This window comes from Orbicella franksi, chromosome 5 (assembly GCF_964199315.1).
Source record: "Orbicella franksi chromosome 5, jaOrbFran1.1, whole genome shotgun sequence".
Taxonomy (NCBI): Eukaryota; Metazoa; Cnidaria; class Anthozoa; order Scleractinia; family Merulinidae; genus Orbicella; species Orbicella franksi.
The window spans coordinates 20,273,993-20,289,900 of NC_138149.1; the positions used below are offsets into that span (position 1 = coordinate 20,273,993).

At 38.7% G+C, this 15,908-nt stretch overlaps 1 protein-coding gene across 2 annotated transcripts; it reads right to left on the bottom strand.

The window, feature by feature from the left end:
* Positions 1–17: 17 nt before the first annotated feature.
* Positions 18–15,818, bottom strand: LOC145487532 (heparan sulfate glucosamine 3-O-sulfotransferase 5-like). Of its 2 annotated transcripts, none has more exons than XM_081466353.1 (2): positions 8,255–15,818; positions 18–2,934 (listed from the first exon to the last, which is right to left on the bottom strand). In XM_081466353.1, exon 2 carries the CDS (start codon positions 2,919–2,921, stop codon positions 1,854–1,856), a length of 1,068 nt encoding a protein of 355 aa, XP_081322479.1. In that variant the 5' UTR covers positions 2,922–2,934; positions 8,255–15,818; the 3' UTR covers positions 18–1,853. The 2 variants fall into 2 exon arrangements, with proteins under 2 accessions (XP_081322479.1, XP_081322480.1); XM_081466354.1 differs by lacking the exon at positions 8,255–15,818 and adding an exon at positions 5,038–8,248.
* Between the last annotated feature and the right edge of the window lie 90 nt (positions 15,819–15,908).

Genomic DNA, 15,908 nt, shown 5'->3' on the forward strand with positions numbered 1-15,908 from the left:
TTGAATAGAACTGGAAGTTTTATTCCTTTTCAAACATAATATAATTTTTATTTATAATAATATTGTTGTATAGACTCCCTGACAACAGAAATTAATATATCTTATATAAAATATTTCTCACTTTAAAATGGTACAACAGATATTATTTTGTTATTTAATTTGTTGGTAACCTAAAATGCATTAATTCTGTATTGTATGATATATTTCTAATTCTTCTATATATAATATATCCTTCCCCTCGTTTACTTTAGGTTGTAACCTAGCAATAACAAATTTGTAGTTAATTGTTTAAATAAGTCTCATCATATAATTAGGCAAGCCTTAACTAACAGGACCATGTTTCAGTTTGTAAGTCAGACTGGAATAAATATTTACATACAAAATAAAACACTGAAGCAGTACGCTTGAAAAACCTGCATCAGTCATTCAAAAATGTAATGGTCCATTCCTTAGCAGATCCCAAAAGTTGTAACCTATGAAATGGTCCAAAACTAGCAATTTCAAAACCAACTGAACTTGCTTTTGAGAAACAAATTATGGAAATAACAGTCAATACTGCATGCTGTACCAAACTGACTTTGCTGCTTGTTCTAGATGAACTTTACAGTAATTATTCAAAGGAAAATAGGATTACCTTGTTCAATGTGATAACAATTCTTTTTGTCATTAATTTGAAAAAAAACATAATTTAAAAAAAGAAAAAAAAAGATTCCTTCCAGAAATAATTACTGTAGTTTTATGCAAACATTTGTACTTTTATTGTGATGGACTATAGTGCGTGCCATATTATGCGCTGAGCTCCTCTAAAAATAGCAACACAAGAAGGTTAATGAATCTGAAAGTACAGTCAATTCCCGATAACTTGAACCCTCAAGGGAAATCCAATGTTTTGGACTGCAGTACTGGCAGTGGATAAATCACTACCCAGTGGATAGCATTATCACCTTTTGAACAACCTGGGCCAGATTGTCTTGAGTAGTTGTGTATTGACAAACAGGGCTTGAGTTATTGAGGGTAAAATTATAAAGAAAATGACCTGGAGAGAAACAAAATTGCTTTGGGTAAGTGGCAGGTTTTAGTTATTGAGGGTTTGAGTTTCCAAGGGTAAAATTACAGTAAATATATAAAGGAAATGCAGGCCAGGAAATTGATTTATTTTGGTTCGAGTTTGCAAGGGGGTCACCTGTAGTGTCAAAGATTAATTTATTGTTGCAGTACTTTTGGAACACTACCGTAAAATTGTTTGTAGAGAGGCACCCAGGTGATGCCACAAAATTCCTAACAACACAACAACTTACTTTCTTCAACGAGATAGCAGTTTCCTTTCCAGGAAGGTTATATACACAAATAATCAAACATACATGTTATTAAGTTATATATAGCAATTTATAGATAGCAATATGTATAAATTAATATATAAATTTATAAATATAAATTTATATATAAACATATCCATAGCAATTTATATATAGCATGTTATTATGATGATTTTACACATGTATGGCTGACATTTCTTGACGTTGCCAGGTAGTACAGCATCAGAACTGTGCAAACTCAATCTATAACAATTCAGTGTAAAATTTGACAGGTGGTCTACAATTTTACTTGGAAGAGCAGTCAACTGACCACAAGAGGAAAGTCTTTATAATAAATATTAGTATAAATTCAGAGCTGATTGGTTGAGTGATTCCTCATGTGATGTTATATTCACCACCCCAGGCTCAGTGAACATTGGTGAATATTCACCTCGACTTCATCTCAGTGAATATTCACCTATGTTTACTTTGCCTTTGGCAAATAACATAGTTAAATATTCCCTAAATTTAGAATTTCAACGACAGACTTCAGGATGATCATGCCCAGTGAAAATCCCGGTCTACAACTTTATACAGAGCCTGGTTAAAAGGCCTGTAGTAGTCCTGTAGGAGTTTGACCACGTCACTAGCAACTGGAACATGTTTTCTTCCTTTTGCTCCCTTTAAGCAGCCATTCTTCTTCTTTCCATGTAATCCAATTTTTCCAATAAAGCAAGGAAATCCTTTTGTTTTGTTAAAGTAGAAGTTCTTTTCTGTTATCAAGGGCCTCAAGTTAAGAAACTTTTCAACAAGTTTTATCTCAGTAGCTGGGTTTCTGATAAGCTGCTCTCCACTGACAAAATGAATCTGTGCGAGTGGAAAAAACTTCAGCCAGCGGTTCAAATGTTTGATATAAACTCCAGATTTCACTATGCCTCTTTCCTTGTTGACAGTGTTTCGATTCTTTGTAACATAGTCCTCAAACTTTGGAAGGGAGCTGTTTGGCTTTAATACTAACTGTGTGTATTCTGAAATTGCCCTAATTGTTGGATCCCGGACAATCACCAAGAGCTTGATATTTTTTGACATGTTATACACACGTTCAGGAACACTTCTTGTTGTAAAGTAGGCAGGAGATTTTTCTATGGTCAACTGATCTCCAGTAGATTTGGGCATTCTTGCTCGGTACCACTCCAAGCCAAGCAGGTAGTTTTCCTCTCTGTTAAAAAAGTGTACCTCATCTGGGCATGCTTTAATGTCTGGATGCATCTTAAGAATAACAAGCAATGCCCGAGTGCCAGACTTATTTGAACCAATGATGATTGCCTTTGGTAAACGTTTCTTCAAGTTTGCACCCTCATTTATCACACTGAGAAAAGCACTTTTCTTGGGAACATTGCTAAGCTCATCAAATTTGTTCAAATCTTTGCTATCTATTTTCTTTGTTGTATCATTGTTCCATGTTGTCAAACAATAACCAAAGAAGATGATTAAAATCAACAGGGATACAACAAGAGCAAAACACCTTGAAGAGACGGGCATATGTGGCTGGTACTGTGTACTTCTATTGACTAGCAGCGTGGCTAGATCTTGGAGGGCCTGACTTCTGTATGCAATAAATTGCATTCATGTAAAGGTTCTGGAAGAAGAGAAAGTTAAAGAAGGTTTTCTGCCTTTGTTGCCAAGTCACATGTTCATAAATTACATCTACATTTTGTACCCATCCTCCTCCCCCCCCCCCCCCCCCCACCACCCCTGATGCTTTGCCTACTTCATATAACTCTGTTGTGTAATCTCCTGCAGCCTAAGCTAAATCTTGACACCCATATCATAGCTTTGCCTGGGCAGTGTTTGTAGTGAACATGGTTTACCACTCACTCCTGCCACTGACATTTAGGGGACTACTTAAAGACATTTACAATTCTTGTGGCTCATTAATTACTCCGGTGATGCAATGACTATCTTTACTATTAATAATAGTTTGATTAGTCACTGAATAGTGAGGATCCACAGTAGAGTTCTCAAATCCTGCCTTCCCACCCATTTTTTAACTGTTCATACTGTCATCCTACCCTTTTAGTGCAGAGTGCATTGTTGGGGTGGTTTGGGGGTTGCCATTGCAAAAGCACTATGGCAATAAGGCACTATGGCACTCTGGAAATAAGGTGTAAACTTAAATTTTTTTTTATTAATTAATTTCAATTAATTAGGCTTGCAGCAAGGGGGGTTAGGATGGGGTAGGTACTTGTGAGCACTACGTTAAATAGGTGATGCATGTACCTATCTTACTTCATTGATCACTTCAAAAAGCTATATATTTGTTTCAGAGAGCCCCTTGCTCTCCTTGTGGTACTTTTCTCTTTAGAACAAAACCAATATTTGCTCTAAATGCATGCACAGATTAATAAGCATTAGTGTCAACTAAATATATTAGGTGGAAGATACATTTCATACAACATCACACACTAACGTTGAGTGCTTTTCCTTGTGGTAAAACCCTAATAAGTCATATGCATGTGTTCTAGCATCGTTAGCACGATACAAGGATGTTACTGTGACTGCATGTCTTGGAATTATGCCTAACTTGGTTCAAGAAATATCATCTATTGTTTCCAAACTACACTAGTGCGTTTATTTCATCCTTTAATTGTCTCCATCAAAGAGACCAAAATGTTCATACCCGCAGCCGAAACTCTCCTGAGTAAGTGGCATTAAAACTTGTCAAATTGAACAAAAAAAACAGGTAACTGCTCAAATATTGCTGCAGACTCCGTGGCACCTACTGAAAGCATAAATTTTATCAGTCTTTGAGGGAAAGCGTTCACCGATGAAGGATATAATCTTGCTCAAGTAGCCTTGTCTACTTTCAATACCTCTCGTTGAAATGCTCCTTAGTTGTATTGACCGATATCAGTGTGTATTTAAGTGGTTTTATTTTTTAACGCCAAAGGTGGAAACATAATGTGCTGTTCCATGACAATTTGATAATTAGATTAGTTCCTGTTTATCGGTCAAAAGAAAATGCGCATTTTAAATAAAACAAATTGTTCCTCTTCCATTTCTTCATCCGACATTCAACTTTCTTCCATTTATCTCCAGCTGTGAAAAGAATACTAGCACATCTGTTTGTTTTCGAGAAAACAAGAGTTTTAGGTTACATACCTTTGTGAGGAAAACAAAAGTATCAAGTTACAAACGTTTTCGTGAAGAGTAAAATTGTCACATTCGCAACTCAAACATATTATTTAATTTGAAATGAGCAAAAATCAACGTAAAACACAGTGAAATTCGAGAGCTGTCTTGACAAAAGGTCATTAATTGTAAGTTATTCTTGGACTGTGAATGAAAATATACACATCAAATATTCACACTGCTAAGATTATGTCTCATCAAAATCCCTAGCTGACTAGCAAGGTCAGTACAAACCAGGAGTGGGTTATATAGAACTGTGTCATGAGTACTGCATCAGAGCTATGCATTAGACTCTGCACTATCTGAGATTGTCTCACTAGTTTAACTTGAAATCTTGATTGTACTGATTTAGTAAAAAACATTTTTATGTTAGTCGTTGCTTTAAAATAAACATCTCTTACAGTTTAAAAGTCCTATCTTGCCAAGGTTACCTGACAAGGCACCACAAAATAATGATTGTAATGTCTCTTTTTGTGTGTATATTCTGTTTTACTTCCTTTTTTCCACATATCAGTAAAAGATAAACTTTACACTGTTTATTCCCACATACCCAGTTCTACTTTTTCAGATGACAACTGGCTGAGTATTTGGAGTTGTGTGTTAGCTTGTCTTTGTTTCAATTCATTCTGGAGGTCAGTGGGCCTGAGTCCTGGTCTATTGCCTTGAGTTGTTTCCCTAGACAGGACACTTTGCTCCAGATTATCCCTCTTAATAAACACAGGAGATCAATATAGGACTTGGAGACTTCATGCAGTCTTGTACTGACTCATGCATGCCAACTAAGTTATAATACATGTACATGTTGACGAAGTGCATGCAGGGCACCTGCTATTCATTACTTGAAACCTAACATACGTATACCCACAAAGGATTCAATGAGTTCTTGTAGCTCAGTGGATAGAGTGCCTGCCCAGTGTTCAAGAGGTCATGGGTGCGATTCCTGTCGGGGACTCAGATTTTTCTTTGTCCCACGCTCGTGTCATGTTAACAGTTCACTTTTCACATTTCATTGCCGAGCTTAAAATTTGCCATCTTTATTCACTTATCACACTCATGACTTCGACAGTGCTGATCCCAGCAGCATGCAGGGCGCCTGTCACATATGAACTCAGTTAAATGACCTTGCTCTCTATGAGTTCTTGTAGATAAGTGGATAGAGCGCCCGCCCAGTGTTCAAGAGGTCATGGGTTTGATTCCCGTTGGGGACTCAGATTTTTCTTTGTCCCATGCTTGTGTCATGTTGATCAGTTCGCTTTTTACAGAGGGTGCAATTGTGCAAGTTTTGTGCTGTTAAGTTTTTGCAGCAACAGAAAAATTGAAGTTCTGTATTCCGTTGCATTCCACTTACAATTCTTGCATCCAAAATCTTTATCCTTTATCCCACTCTGATATCCTTAACATTCCCTGACTACTAAGAAGCTACCACATGCAGCACAAATATCTATTATCTGTTCATTTCCCTGATTCCTCCACATTCCAATAGCCCAAGTGACAAAAGTATTTTATTATTTATAGTTATTAACAATATTTCTAAATTACATATCCAGCTTGAAGTTTATAAAATGAAACTTCAGAATGCACCTTGTTTTGTTCTGCTCATTACTAAATCAGCTGATCACTTGTAAGGGGCAGTTTCTATTAGCAGGGCTTGAAAAAAGTGCCATCCGGTTGTCCGAGACAAGTAGATTTCCTTCTGGGCAAGTAACTTTTAACTCCCACCTGCCCCTGGGCAAGGGATCAGGCAACTCATCTACCAACTAAATCATTAAAAAGGCAAACTAAGACTTGCTCAGGGCAAGCAAATTTAAGGGCTACTTGTCCCGAGGGAAAGCTGAGTGGAATTCAAGTTTTTTTCTAGCCCTGATTAAGTGATTAAATTATGTATCATTGAAGTAGAAACATCAGCATCTTGTCTGGAGCAAACCCAGGGCATTTGATTAATTGATGAGATGCATGCGCGGGGCATCATGGTAGTTGTATTCATCAAAATAACATCCAGTCCAAGATGATGAATACAACTACCATGATTCCCCTCATGTCTCATAGAGGGAATTGGCCATTTGATATTAGCGCTTAACATTGGGGTGGGGAATTTAACACTATATGAGAAGGTAGGGGAGGGGGGAATTTGAACAAGTTACCTTGTGAAGCTACAAAGTACAATTCAAGGTTCATACTCTTCTGAGCTTTTAAAATTCCATGACTTTCCATGACCTTTTTCATGAGCTACGTTTAAGATGATTTCCAGTCCATACTGCGCAGTCTCAGCACCCTGATGTTTATAAACATTATAAATCTCACTTGATGGAATGCAAATCAATGTTATTCATTATGAACCACATACGTTATCTTTGAGGCCTTTCAAATTCTTTTTCCAACAGCTTCATTGAGTGTTACTGCTGCAAAGTTGTTTCATGAAGCGCTATGAGAAAGAACGAAGCATAAAGCTTCCATAATGGCGGTTGTTTTGAAACTTTGAAGTAGGTGTGAAATGTTTACATTTTGTGACAAAAGAAAAAAACGCAAACAAGCTCTTGAGAGTGCGCAGTACGGACTGGAAATCATCTTTAAGGAGTTGTTCTTACAGTAGTATTGTCAAACCAGTCATTTATTTAAGGTATTGTCCGACTCTGTAATGCATAAAACGCCCAATTATGTTTATTTCTACTGAAATTGAAGTCTGTTTCTGACTCGTCTGTTATTTGTCAACTTTTTGTTATCTTTTTGACATTTATCCTCAGAATTAAGCATATTACTTTTCCATGACCCTCACTTAAATTCCATGACTTTCCAGGCCTGGAAATTGAAATTATAAATTCTATGACTTGCTGTTCATGGAGAACTTGTTTTCTTTCCACTACTTATTTCTGCCGTAGTTGACTGGTGGTAGAGAACTTTGAGACATTTAAGACATTTAAATGCCATTTTTGGCCAAGGGGATGGGAATTTGACCAACTTAGAATTAAAAATGTCAAATGCCTGGGGGTTGCCTAGAGGTTGCATTTTGAAGTTTCAAATCTATTTATACCATAGGTACTGAGATTTACTCATAAAAATCATAGTGAATAAAAAAATGAAACAAAACAGAGGAAAAGTCTCTCGAAATGTTATAGTTTAATACATTAAGCTTTAGATTGAGTGTTCTTTATAGGCCCTTTGCAGCTGGGCTATCACGTGACCTACTTTTCATAAAATTACGGGCTATACCTTAGAGAATGACAGAAATGGAAAAAGCATGCCAAAATATCAAAATGGCCAGTTTGAGGCACTGTCATAAAATCTTATTCTTTAATGCAAGGGGCCTCAAACCTGGCAATAATGCTCTTATATGCTCTTTCCACTTCTTGTATTTTTTTAAGTTATAGCCCACAATATAAAAAATTTCTTGACAAAATATTTTGTCACGTGACCCCAGATTCAGCGCTTGTACGGTGTGGTGTAGGAATTGGAATGCTCTCTCTTAACCCAAATAGTTTTATCAGTGACATAGTAATTTTCCTTTTTCAGTTTATTACCCTCTTAGTCTAATAATCCAGTTATGGTGTTCACAAACTTAGCTTATCGCAGTTAAAACTGATTTACCGAAAACACTCGTGCACATGTAAGCTTAAGCTCATGCTTCTTTCGCACGCAACATGCACAAGCCTTGAGTCCTTGACGCATAGAATTACACTCAACTTGGATAGATCTCAAATAAATATATACCACACAGGACCACATTTTGCTATAACAGACATCATATAACCATCAAGACAATAAAATCTTACCCCATAAAGGCCTACGTTCCCTTGGAGCACCTTCCAAATACAATGAAGTGACAAACTCGTTCTCAGAGCCTCTCTACTTAGGGAGTGGGTGACACCGCGGATATACGTTTTTTGGGGCGCGATACAGTATTTTGCTGGTCAGCGGTACACCCTAACAAAACTACAAAATGCCTGCAACTTTTACATTGTCTTCGCAGCGAGTCTTATCGACAGTCAAAAAGATACAAAACTTAGAGCGCACACTGTAAACTTAGCTTTTAAACTCCGCTCATTTGTTGGATAGTTCTCAGTTAATATTATATATTGTGCCAAAGCCAAACTGAACTTGCACACGGTGTGAAATTGTTGTTGTTTCGTGAGAGTTCATGCTCGCAAGCGGCGAGCCAGTGGCAATTTACGTTACGATGTGCGCTAAGGCTAAAACTAGGCAGCTTTTGTGTTGCTGTAACGGTGTTCTGAGGACAGCAACTTCTCAAGTTTGTTGAATTGATGGGCTTGAACCGTATGAATCGGTATGTCAACGGCATTTCGATCATATTCGTCGGGAAGACATGCTCGTCTTCGTCCACTTGCTCGATTGGGGGCACTCACGTAAGTAATCACGGTCATCCTGTCCTCACTCGGCATCACCGAATTATAGACCAAGTTGGCCGAAATCGAAGCAGTGCTTCGTATAAATCTTGGACACGTTGGTGTAACAAGTGTAGGACTGAGTCCTCAAAAGGGTTCAAAATCTGGCCTCAACTCGAGGAAGAATTTACCGAGGTATGTTTTTTCATAAAATATCCAATTTTAATTATACTGTACTTCAGGAAGCTTGAGGCTGGCGAAAATAAAATTTTAAATTTTCATGTTTATTATTGTTCTTTGTATTATTGTTTCTTTGTTTCTTGTCACAATTTCGAATTGTTGCAGTTCTGTATTTTGCTTTTAGCGCCTCTAAAGTGTGAAAATTATTTTAAACTAGTTGCATAGCTGTTAGAGTGTAGAAAAAAAGCTATTTAGCTATTAAAAAAACCACAAGAAGTACATGACATCTGATTACCTTTAGATGGTAGAAGACATGGAATACAAAGCTGTTAAAAGGGTTATTAAAAATACATGCATACAAGACGATAAAATTACCATAAAATCTGGGTAATAACAACTTTCAGTTAAAACTCAATAAATGAATTTCATTTTTAGTTACAAACAGGCTATCCCCCCTGTATTCACACAACAATCTTCTGATTATAAGGCCACCCAGATAATTTCTGACCACATTACCTTGGAGCCTGAGACTCTATAACTTTGTAACATTAATATTTGTTTGCATATTACTATTATCTGGATTTCCCAATAGAAAACTTCTTCTATTGTACATTTTTTTCTATTTTGGCTCAGCAAAAATCCTTTTAGATACTGTCCATGGATGATTTCCACAACATCAATGCTGTAAAAGCACCAACTGAGAGAACACTGACCAATGCTCTCCATATGGCAACTCCTCTCCTGAACATTCAGCCATCTGTTGATGGTGGGGAGAGGCAGGGGGCAGGAGCCCGGGACAATAGGGGGAAGGAATCTGGAGAGAAATGCAAAATGCTAATTTTTGTCATTCATTAAGGCTTCAGATACTTTCAAAAACAAGAACTGAAAATGTTACTTGACTTTCATTTAGTGTCTTTAGAGACTTCAAGGCCGACGGGCAAAGAAAAATTCACCCTTGGGCTCAAAATGAGGCTCAAAATGAAACCCTTTGACAGTGGTTACGTCATAGGTCATTCACTTGAAAGACGGGTAAGAGTAGCAAGGCTGAAAACAAAGGAAAAAAGGAAAAGGAAATGCCTAAGGACTGTGCAGCTAAATGACTAGGATGTGTTTGGAGTGTCTTAATTTACAGGGGACAGGAGCAGGATGAACAAGGGTGGGAGTCAAGAGATAGAGGTATGGGAAGTGGGAGAACAGGGTATGGGAAGTGGGAGGTTCTGACTCTGCTGTCCCTCCCCCCACTTGATGCAGTACCTTGTCCCTAAGTAAAAGGTAAAGTCTGCATAGAGCCAAGTGGCCCATCAGGCCAGGCTTATCTTGGTTTCTGTAGCATGAACCGACTAGGAGTATTCCTACTACCCCCTGGATAGGATGCTAGTTGATCACAGGGTTACCCCCAGCATTAAATTCACCAGTACCCATATGTACACCTTTGTGGAGAGAGGCACCGTGAGAGTAAAAGTGTCTTGCCCAAAAACACAACACAATGTCCTTGACCAGGGCTCAAACACGGACCGCTCGATCCATTGCTGAGTGCACTAACCACATGGCCACCGCACCTCCCACCTTGTCCCTTAGGCCTAACCTTAACCCTGAACCTAAAAAAAAGGAGTCTGTAGATTTCAGTCAAGTTTACCTCTTATCACTTGCATATTTGAGACAATTTCTAATTTCCTCGCTTTGCCATTCAGTTTACAGCACTCAAGTCTGACTTTAAGTGATTCGCAGCTACTGACGGAACTTGTTTTTGCAACTTACAACTTCAGACTTTGCACAAAATTTCTCACTGGAGAAAAGCAATGTTGTAGAACTAAAGTGATGAACTAAATGCAATAAATATTAATTTGTAAGAAATGTATCTGTTCTTTAATACATGCTTTTCTGTCTAGTATCTGAGTTAGATGTAGCCAAGATATATTACCAATGGTTTGTAGACGACAGTAAGCCAATTCAGAGACACAGTGGCATAAACAAACCCACTTGTTAGCCAATTTATGACAGGAAAAAAAATAAATACATATAATAATATTATACATATATAATTTACTGCCATCAGGTGCTATTATGTCTTCTAATAAAGTTGTTACAAGTTAAGTAAGAATCTTACAGAAGGGAGGATGATACAATACTATTACTAAGGCGATCATAATTAATTTCATATTGATTCAAAGCACGTGATATGTACACGTATGATTACAATGTAAAAGTTATTTTGTAGTGATTGAGCAAAGCTCATCTGAATTAAATTGAATGAAAGGAAAAACAACAACAGTCAATTATTTATGAAAGTTGATACAATGCACATGTAAGATAGGGAAATAGAAATCGAAAAGCTTCAAATGACTGAGTAAACAAAATAAACTAGTGGGTTTCATTGAAGAGTTGATTACTGCCTCTCTGAAATGTTGAATGTCTTTTCAGCATCAAAAGAAGGGAAACTTGACCACATCACATAAGTGGAAGCGGTTTCGTGTAAACAAATACAGGTGTTTGGGCATTTTAAAATATTTAGTTACATGTGCATACATGTACAGGGAAACGGTCTTGAAAATTTCCATGTGCTATCAACATTTAATTGATGGAAACAAAAAAGACCTCAAAAAAGGAAAAATTGTCAATGAACCGAAGATATTGAGCGGTCTTAAATGTTTTCAGTATTTCCAGCGTTCGCTGCGGCCAACAAATCATAATATTTTCGATTTCTACTCCCTTCGCAAACGCCACCATTATATAAATGTAGGCTTAAACAATCTTTAATGATAGAGAAATGTCTTGTGAATGAAATGAACAAATGTTTTATTCTTACAGCAAACGGAGGGTACAAAAAAATATTTCACCCGTTCCAAAAGGCGCAGAAAGTCAGAAAGGAGATAGAAACGCCTAAACGCCAGTCTTTAAAGACAAATTCTTATCAAAGTTTCTTTGACGCGTTGCGAAATATAATCTCACTGAACAAGCACCACATGTCGGCGCAAAGTGGGTGTGAATAAAACGGTCCCGACTTACATGTACCTTAACCATTTCGTGCAAATTACACTTTAAATCCAACCAGTCTTCAAAATCCTTGCAAAAGCTGTACACAGGACAAATTTTCTGCTTTGCTGGATACCCATCGTTGATTTTCACAATTTCTGAGGCGAGGGCGGCTGAAGCAACACGATCCACGTTTCGTCCGCTCGAGCTGGCTCGAGTCAGCAAACTTCACATTACTCCACACAAAATGACTCCCCTGTACCGCTATTCTTTACGAACATTGCTTGAGTATTAAAAACCCATTTAAGGACGTCAAACTCACCAATAACGAGAACTATCAAGGATATTTTCGACCTTAAAACGAGGCAAAATACCGATCTCAGGGACTGCTCGATCGAGGGACAGCACAGCCCGATGGTGATGACCACTGACCAGTTAAGGTGACGTCAAAAAACGTATTTCCGCGGTGTCGGAGTGGGTTGAAATGAAACCCTGGGAGCGAGGTTGTGAAAGTGTGTTGCCTTACTGATGGGGACTTCTTGCTCCAGATAAATCAAGGAAAGAGAAATCATGGTATACAGCTCGGAACTTGAACCTGACGAATTAACGAACGGGCTGTATCACGCACACACACATCAATCAATCAATCAATCAGTCGAATCATCCTGCTCGTCCGTCCGTCTGTCCATCGGTCCATCCATCCGTCCATAGCAGGGCAGGGGTCCCTGGTCCATATGCACGTCCGCAATCCGTCTGTCAAGATACTAGTACTCCTGAGTATCTGTAGGGCAGCGGCTTTCAGAGCTCGACGGAGAGGACAGAGAGCCCATGACAGATCCCATGACAGTCAGAGCCCAGTCAGCCCAGGTGGTGCGGAGGACTCTGCCAGCCGCAGTTCGGGACTCCTCTTTCGGTCTCGCTGCCCTCTTCCCCGCCCCCACCTCGAAGGTCTCTTTTTGAAGAGGAACGTAGACCGGACTCTTTTTACATTTTTCATCGTATCACTGGCTCTCTTTGTACAAATAAGATTTGAAGAAAGACCCTACCACTCTGACTATCGGCTAAAGTCTGGTGTCTAATTAGCAATTAGACCCGTAGCCCTTGCGGGCTACGGGTCAATAGCCCATGAGGCGAAGATGAATGGGCTATTGACCTGTGGCCATTGAGGGCGAAGGGTCTAACTGTTTTGGTATCACCCAACTAGTCGGACAGAAAAGGCAATAATAAAGTTAGCAAATGCAAGTTGAAGAAATATTTATTACTAATAGTCCTCTAGCTAGTAGTGTAGCCAAGACAACTCGGGTGGGCGAGTTGTCACGCCTCTGCAGGTAGGGTAACCCTGGCAAGCGGGACAACTTTTCTTCATATAAACGCTTTGGCTCGCCTAACCGGGACAACTCTCGGCGTGGCAAGTGTTACGTTATGCCCAGATTTAATATTTAAAGCAGAAATTCGTATCAAAGAAGTGAAAAGTAACTCGGCAAAACCCACTGTGATCGAATGACCGAGGGAAACTCAAAGAAAGAGGGATTTTGGCACACCACAGCTCTTCTCAGTGCTATGTAGATGACACTAAATTGATGCTAAATTTCAATTTACAAGATGAGGCAAACGCCATTGCTAAATTAAATGAAGACTTACAACGTATGCAGAATTACTAATTGGACCTTTGGAAATCAGCTCCTTATAAACCTTAACAAAACTACGTTAATTATTTTTGGCAGCAGAGCGATGGTAGGTAAAGTAGAGGCTTTTCGTCTTACTTTATTGGGAAAGGAAATTGCACCAACTGCTTTTGCTAAGGACCAGAGAGTCATTCTGGATTTCTGTCTGACGTATAACGATCATATTGCTTCGACAGTGTCCAGCTGCATGGCGCGCCTCGGCCAGATAAATCGAGTTAAACATACCTTAGATACAACCACCTTAACCATTATAATTAATGCCTTAGTCTTTAGCAAGCTATATTACTGCTGTAATGTCTGGAGCAACACCTCAGAGTACAACCTGAGTAGGATACAGGCTGTACAAAATTTTGCGGCCCGTATCGTTAGTGGTTCAAAGAAATATGACCATATTTGCCCTATGCATAAAGATTTAGATGGCTACCTGTAAGACAGCAGCTGTACTATCGTCACGCACTAATGGCCTTCAAATGCATGACTGGGTGTGCACCAGACTCTTTATTTTCTAAATATGTTCAAAGAGCTATCATCACCGAGCGTACAACGAGGGACCCCCAGATGCTAAATGTTCCTTTGTATAAAACAGCCACAGGACGAAGAACTTTCTATTATAGAACAGTTAAACTCTGGAATTCACTGGACCATACTCTTAGGTTGAAACCGACACTAACGGGCTTCAAACGTTGCCTGATTGAAAAGGAGTTTAATTTCAAAATTTTTAGAGACTTAATTGTTTTTTCTTTTGCTATTTCTATCCTATTAGATAGACCGATTTCATGAACACCGCCGTACCATAGATAACCTTAGCAACAAATCTAAACCTACTACAGCCGCCGAACATTTCCTGTCCTCTCCTAACCACACTGCTAACGACATGCAATTAGACCCTGTTAGGGGTAAATTCCCACAAGCGACATGGCCTTGAAAAGACGACACGAGAGCTATGAATTGGCGACGAACGACAGACTACTCCAGCGAAATAGAGAAAGCGACACCAATGGCAAGATAGACCGACAACGAATTTCGGAACTGAGAATGCATCGATTGTTTTAAACGTCTGAGTCGAAGTGAAGACGCATTTCCAGAGTTTTAAATGAGTTTTCCTCTCTCACGCGCGATGTCGGACGGGTCGTGAAACCCAGGCTTTCTTGTATACGCTAAAACGTCCACGTCCAATAAATCGATTTTGAGTGAAAGAATTTTGAGTTAAAGAACGGTTGTTACACATAAACATGGTCAGCATGGTAAAAATAGTCATAGGTTCGATTGTACATTAGGTCTAAGTACTGACTGGAAAATGGCTGAAAATAGCAATTCCAAGCGTCTAAATTTCAAATGTTCCTGGGGGGAGTATGTCCCCACATCCCCTAGGAGGTTAGCAACTTCAGCGCTCGAAAGCATGCCCAAGCCCTTAGAAAGCATGCCCCCAGCCCCTTAGAAGATTTTGAAAAATTGAAGTAGCTAAGAAGTCTTTTCCTTCATTCTGAGTCGAAATATGATGCTTTAAAAGTAACCATAAAGTAACCATTAAACCCACTCGACTGGAGAAAAGCTGGCTCTGCATAAGAATTCCTACTGCTGAAAGTGGTCGAAGCAAGTGCAAAGCATACAAGGAGTAAATTATATCCAGAGATACTTACTTATATATGTACTTGACTAAAACAGCAAGGAACCTTCAATGCGTGAGAAATAATCGTTTCAGCGTGAGAGCGCAAGATTGAATCTCATGCTCAATGCGTGAGACTTGAGAGCACTGTGTCGGTTTTTTTTTAATAAACAAAGGTATTACGATGTGTTATACATGTAGCTTCGTTTTAATCGAAAAAGGTCAAATTTCCTGACACAACTCCTCTGAGACGAAATTCCGACAGGTGACATAGGAATCTTGCGAAATGCCGACATGGCTGGTGGCGAATTTCAGACAGGGGACATGGGTACCCCCCCGCTAACAGGGCCTCATTAATCCCCATCGAAAAAATCTTTTAGAACCGGGATTCTATCCGTAAGGCCAGTGAAGCTTTTTTAATTCAAAAAGGCAGAACAATTGATCCTGATGGTCTGAACATCCGCGAAGAAGCATATTAATTGTTTCCATTTGTTTTCTTTTATTATGTTCTTTTATCATGTTATTTTATTTTACCGTATGCTTATCTTTAATTTACACTGTCGATTACTTTTACGTATATCCGGTATTACGTAAATATCGGCTACATAAAAGCACGTCCCAATGTAAAATTTTCATTGTA

What these genes read in the sequence shown, in the direction of transcription:
- LOC145487532 (XM_081466353.1), bottom strand. Translation starts at nt 2,921, where the DNA reads ATGCAATTTATTGCATACAGAAGTCAGGCCCTCCAAGATCTAGCCACG.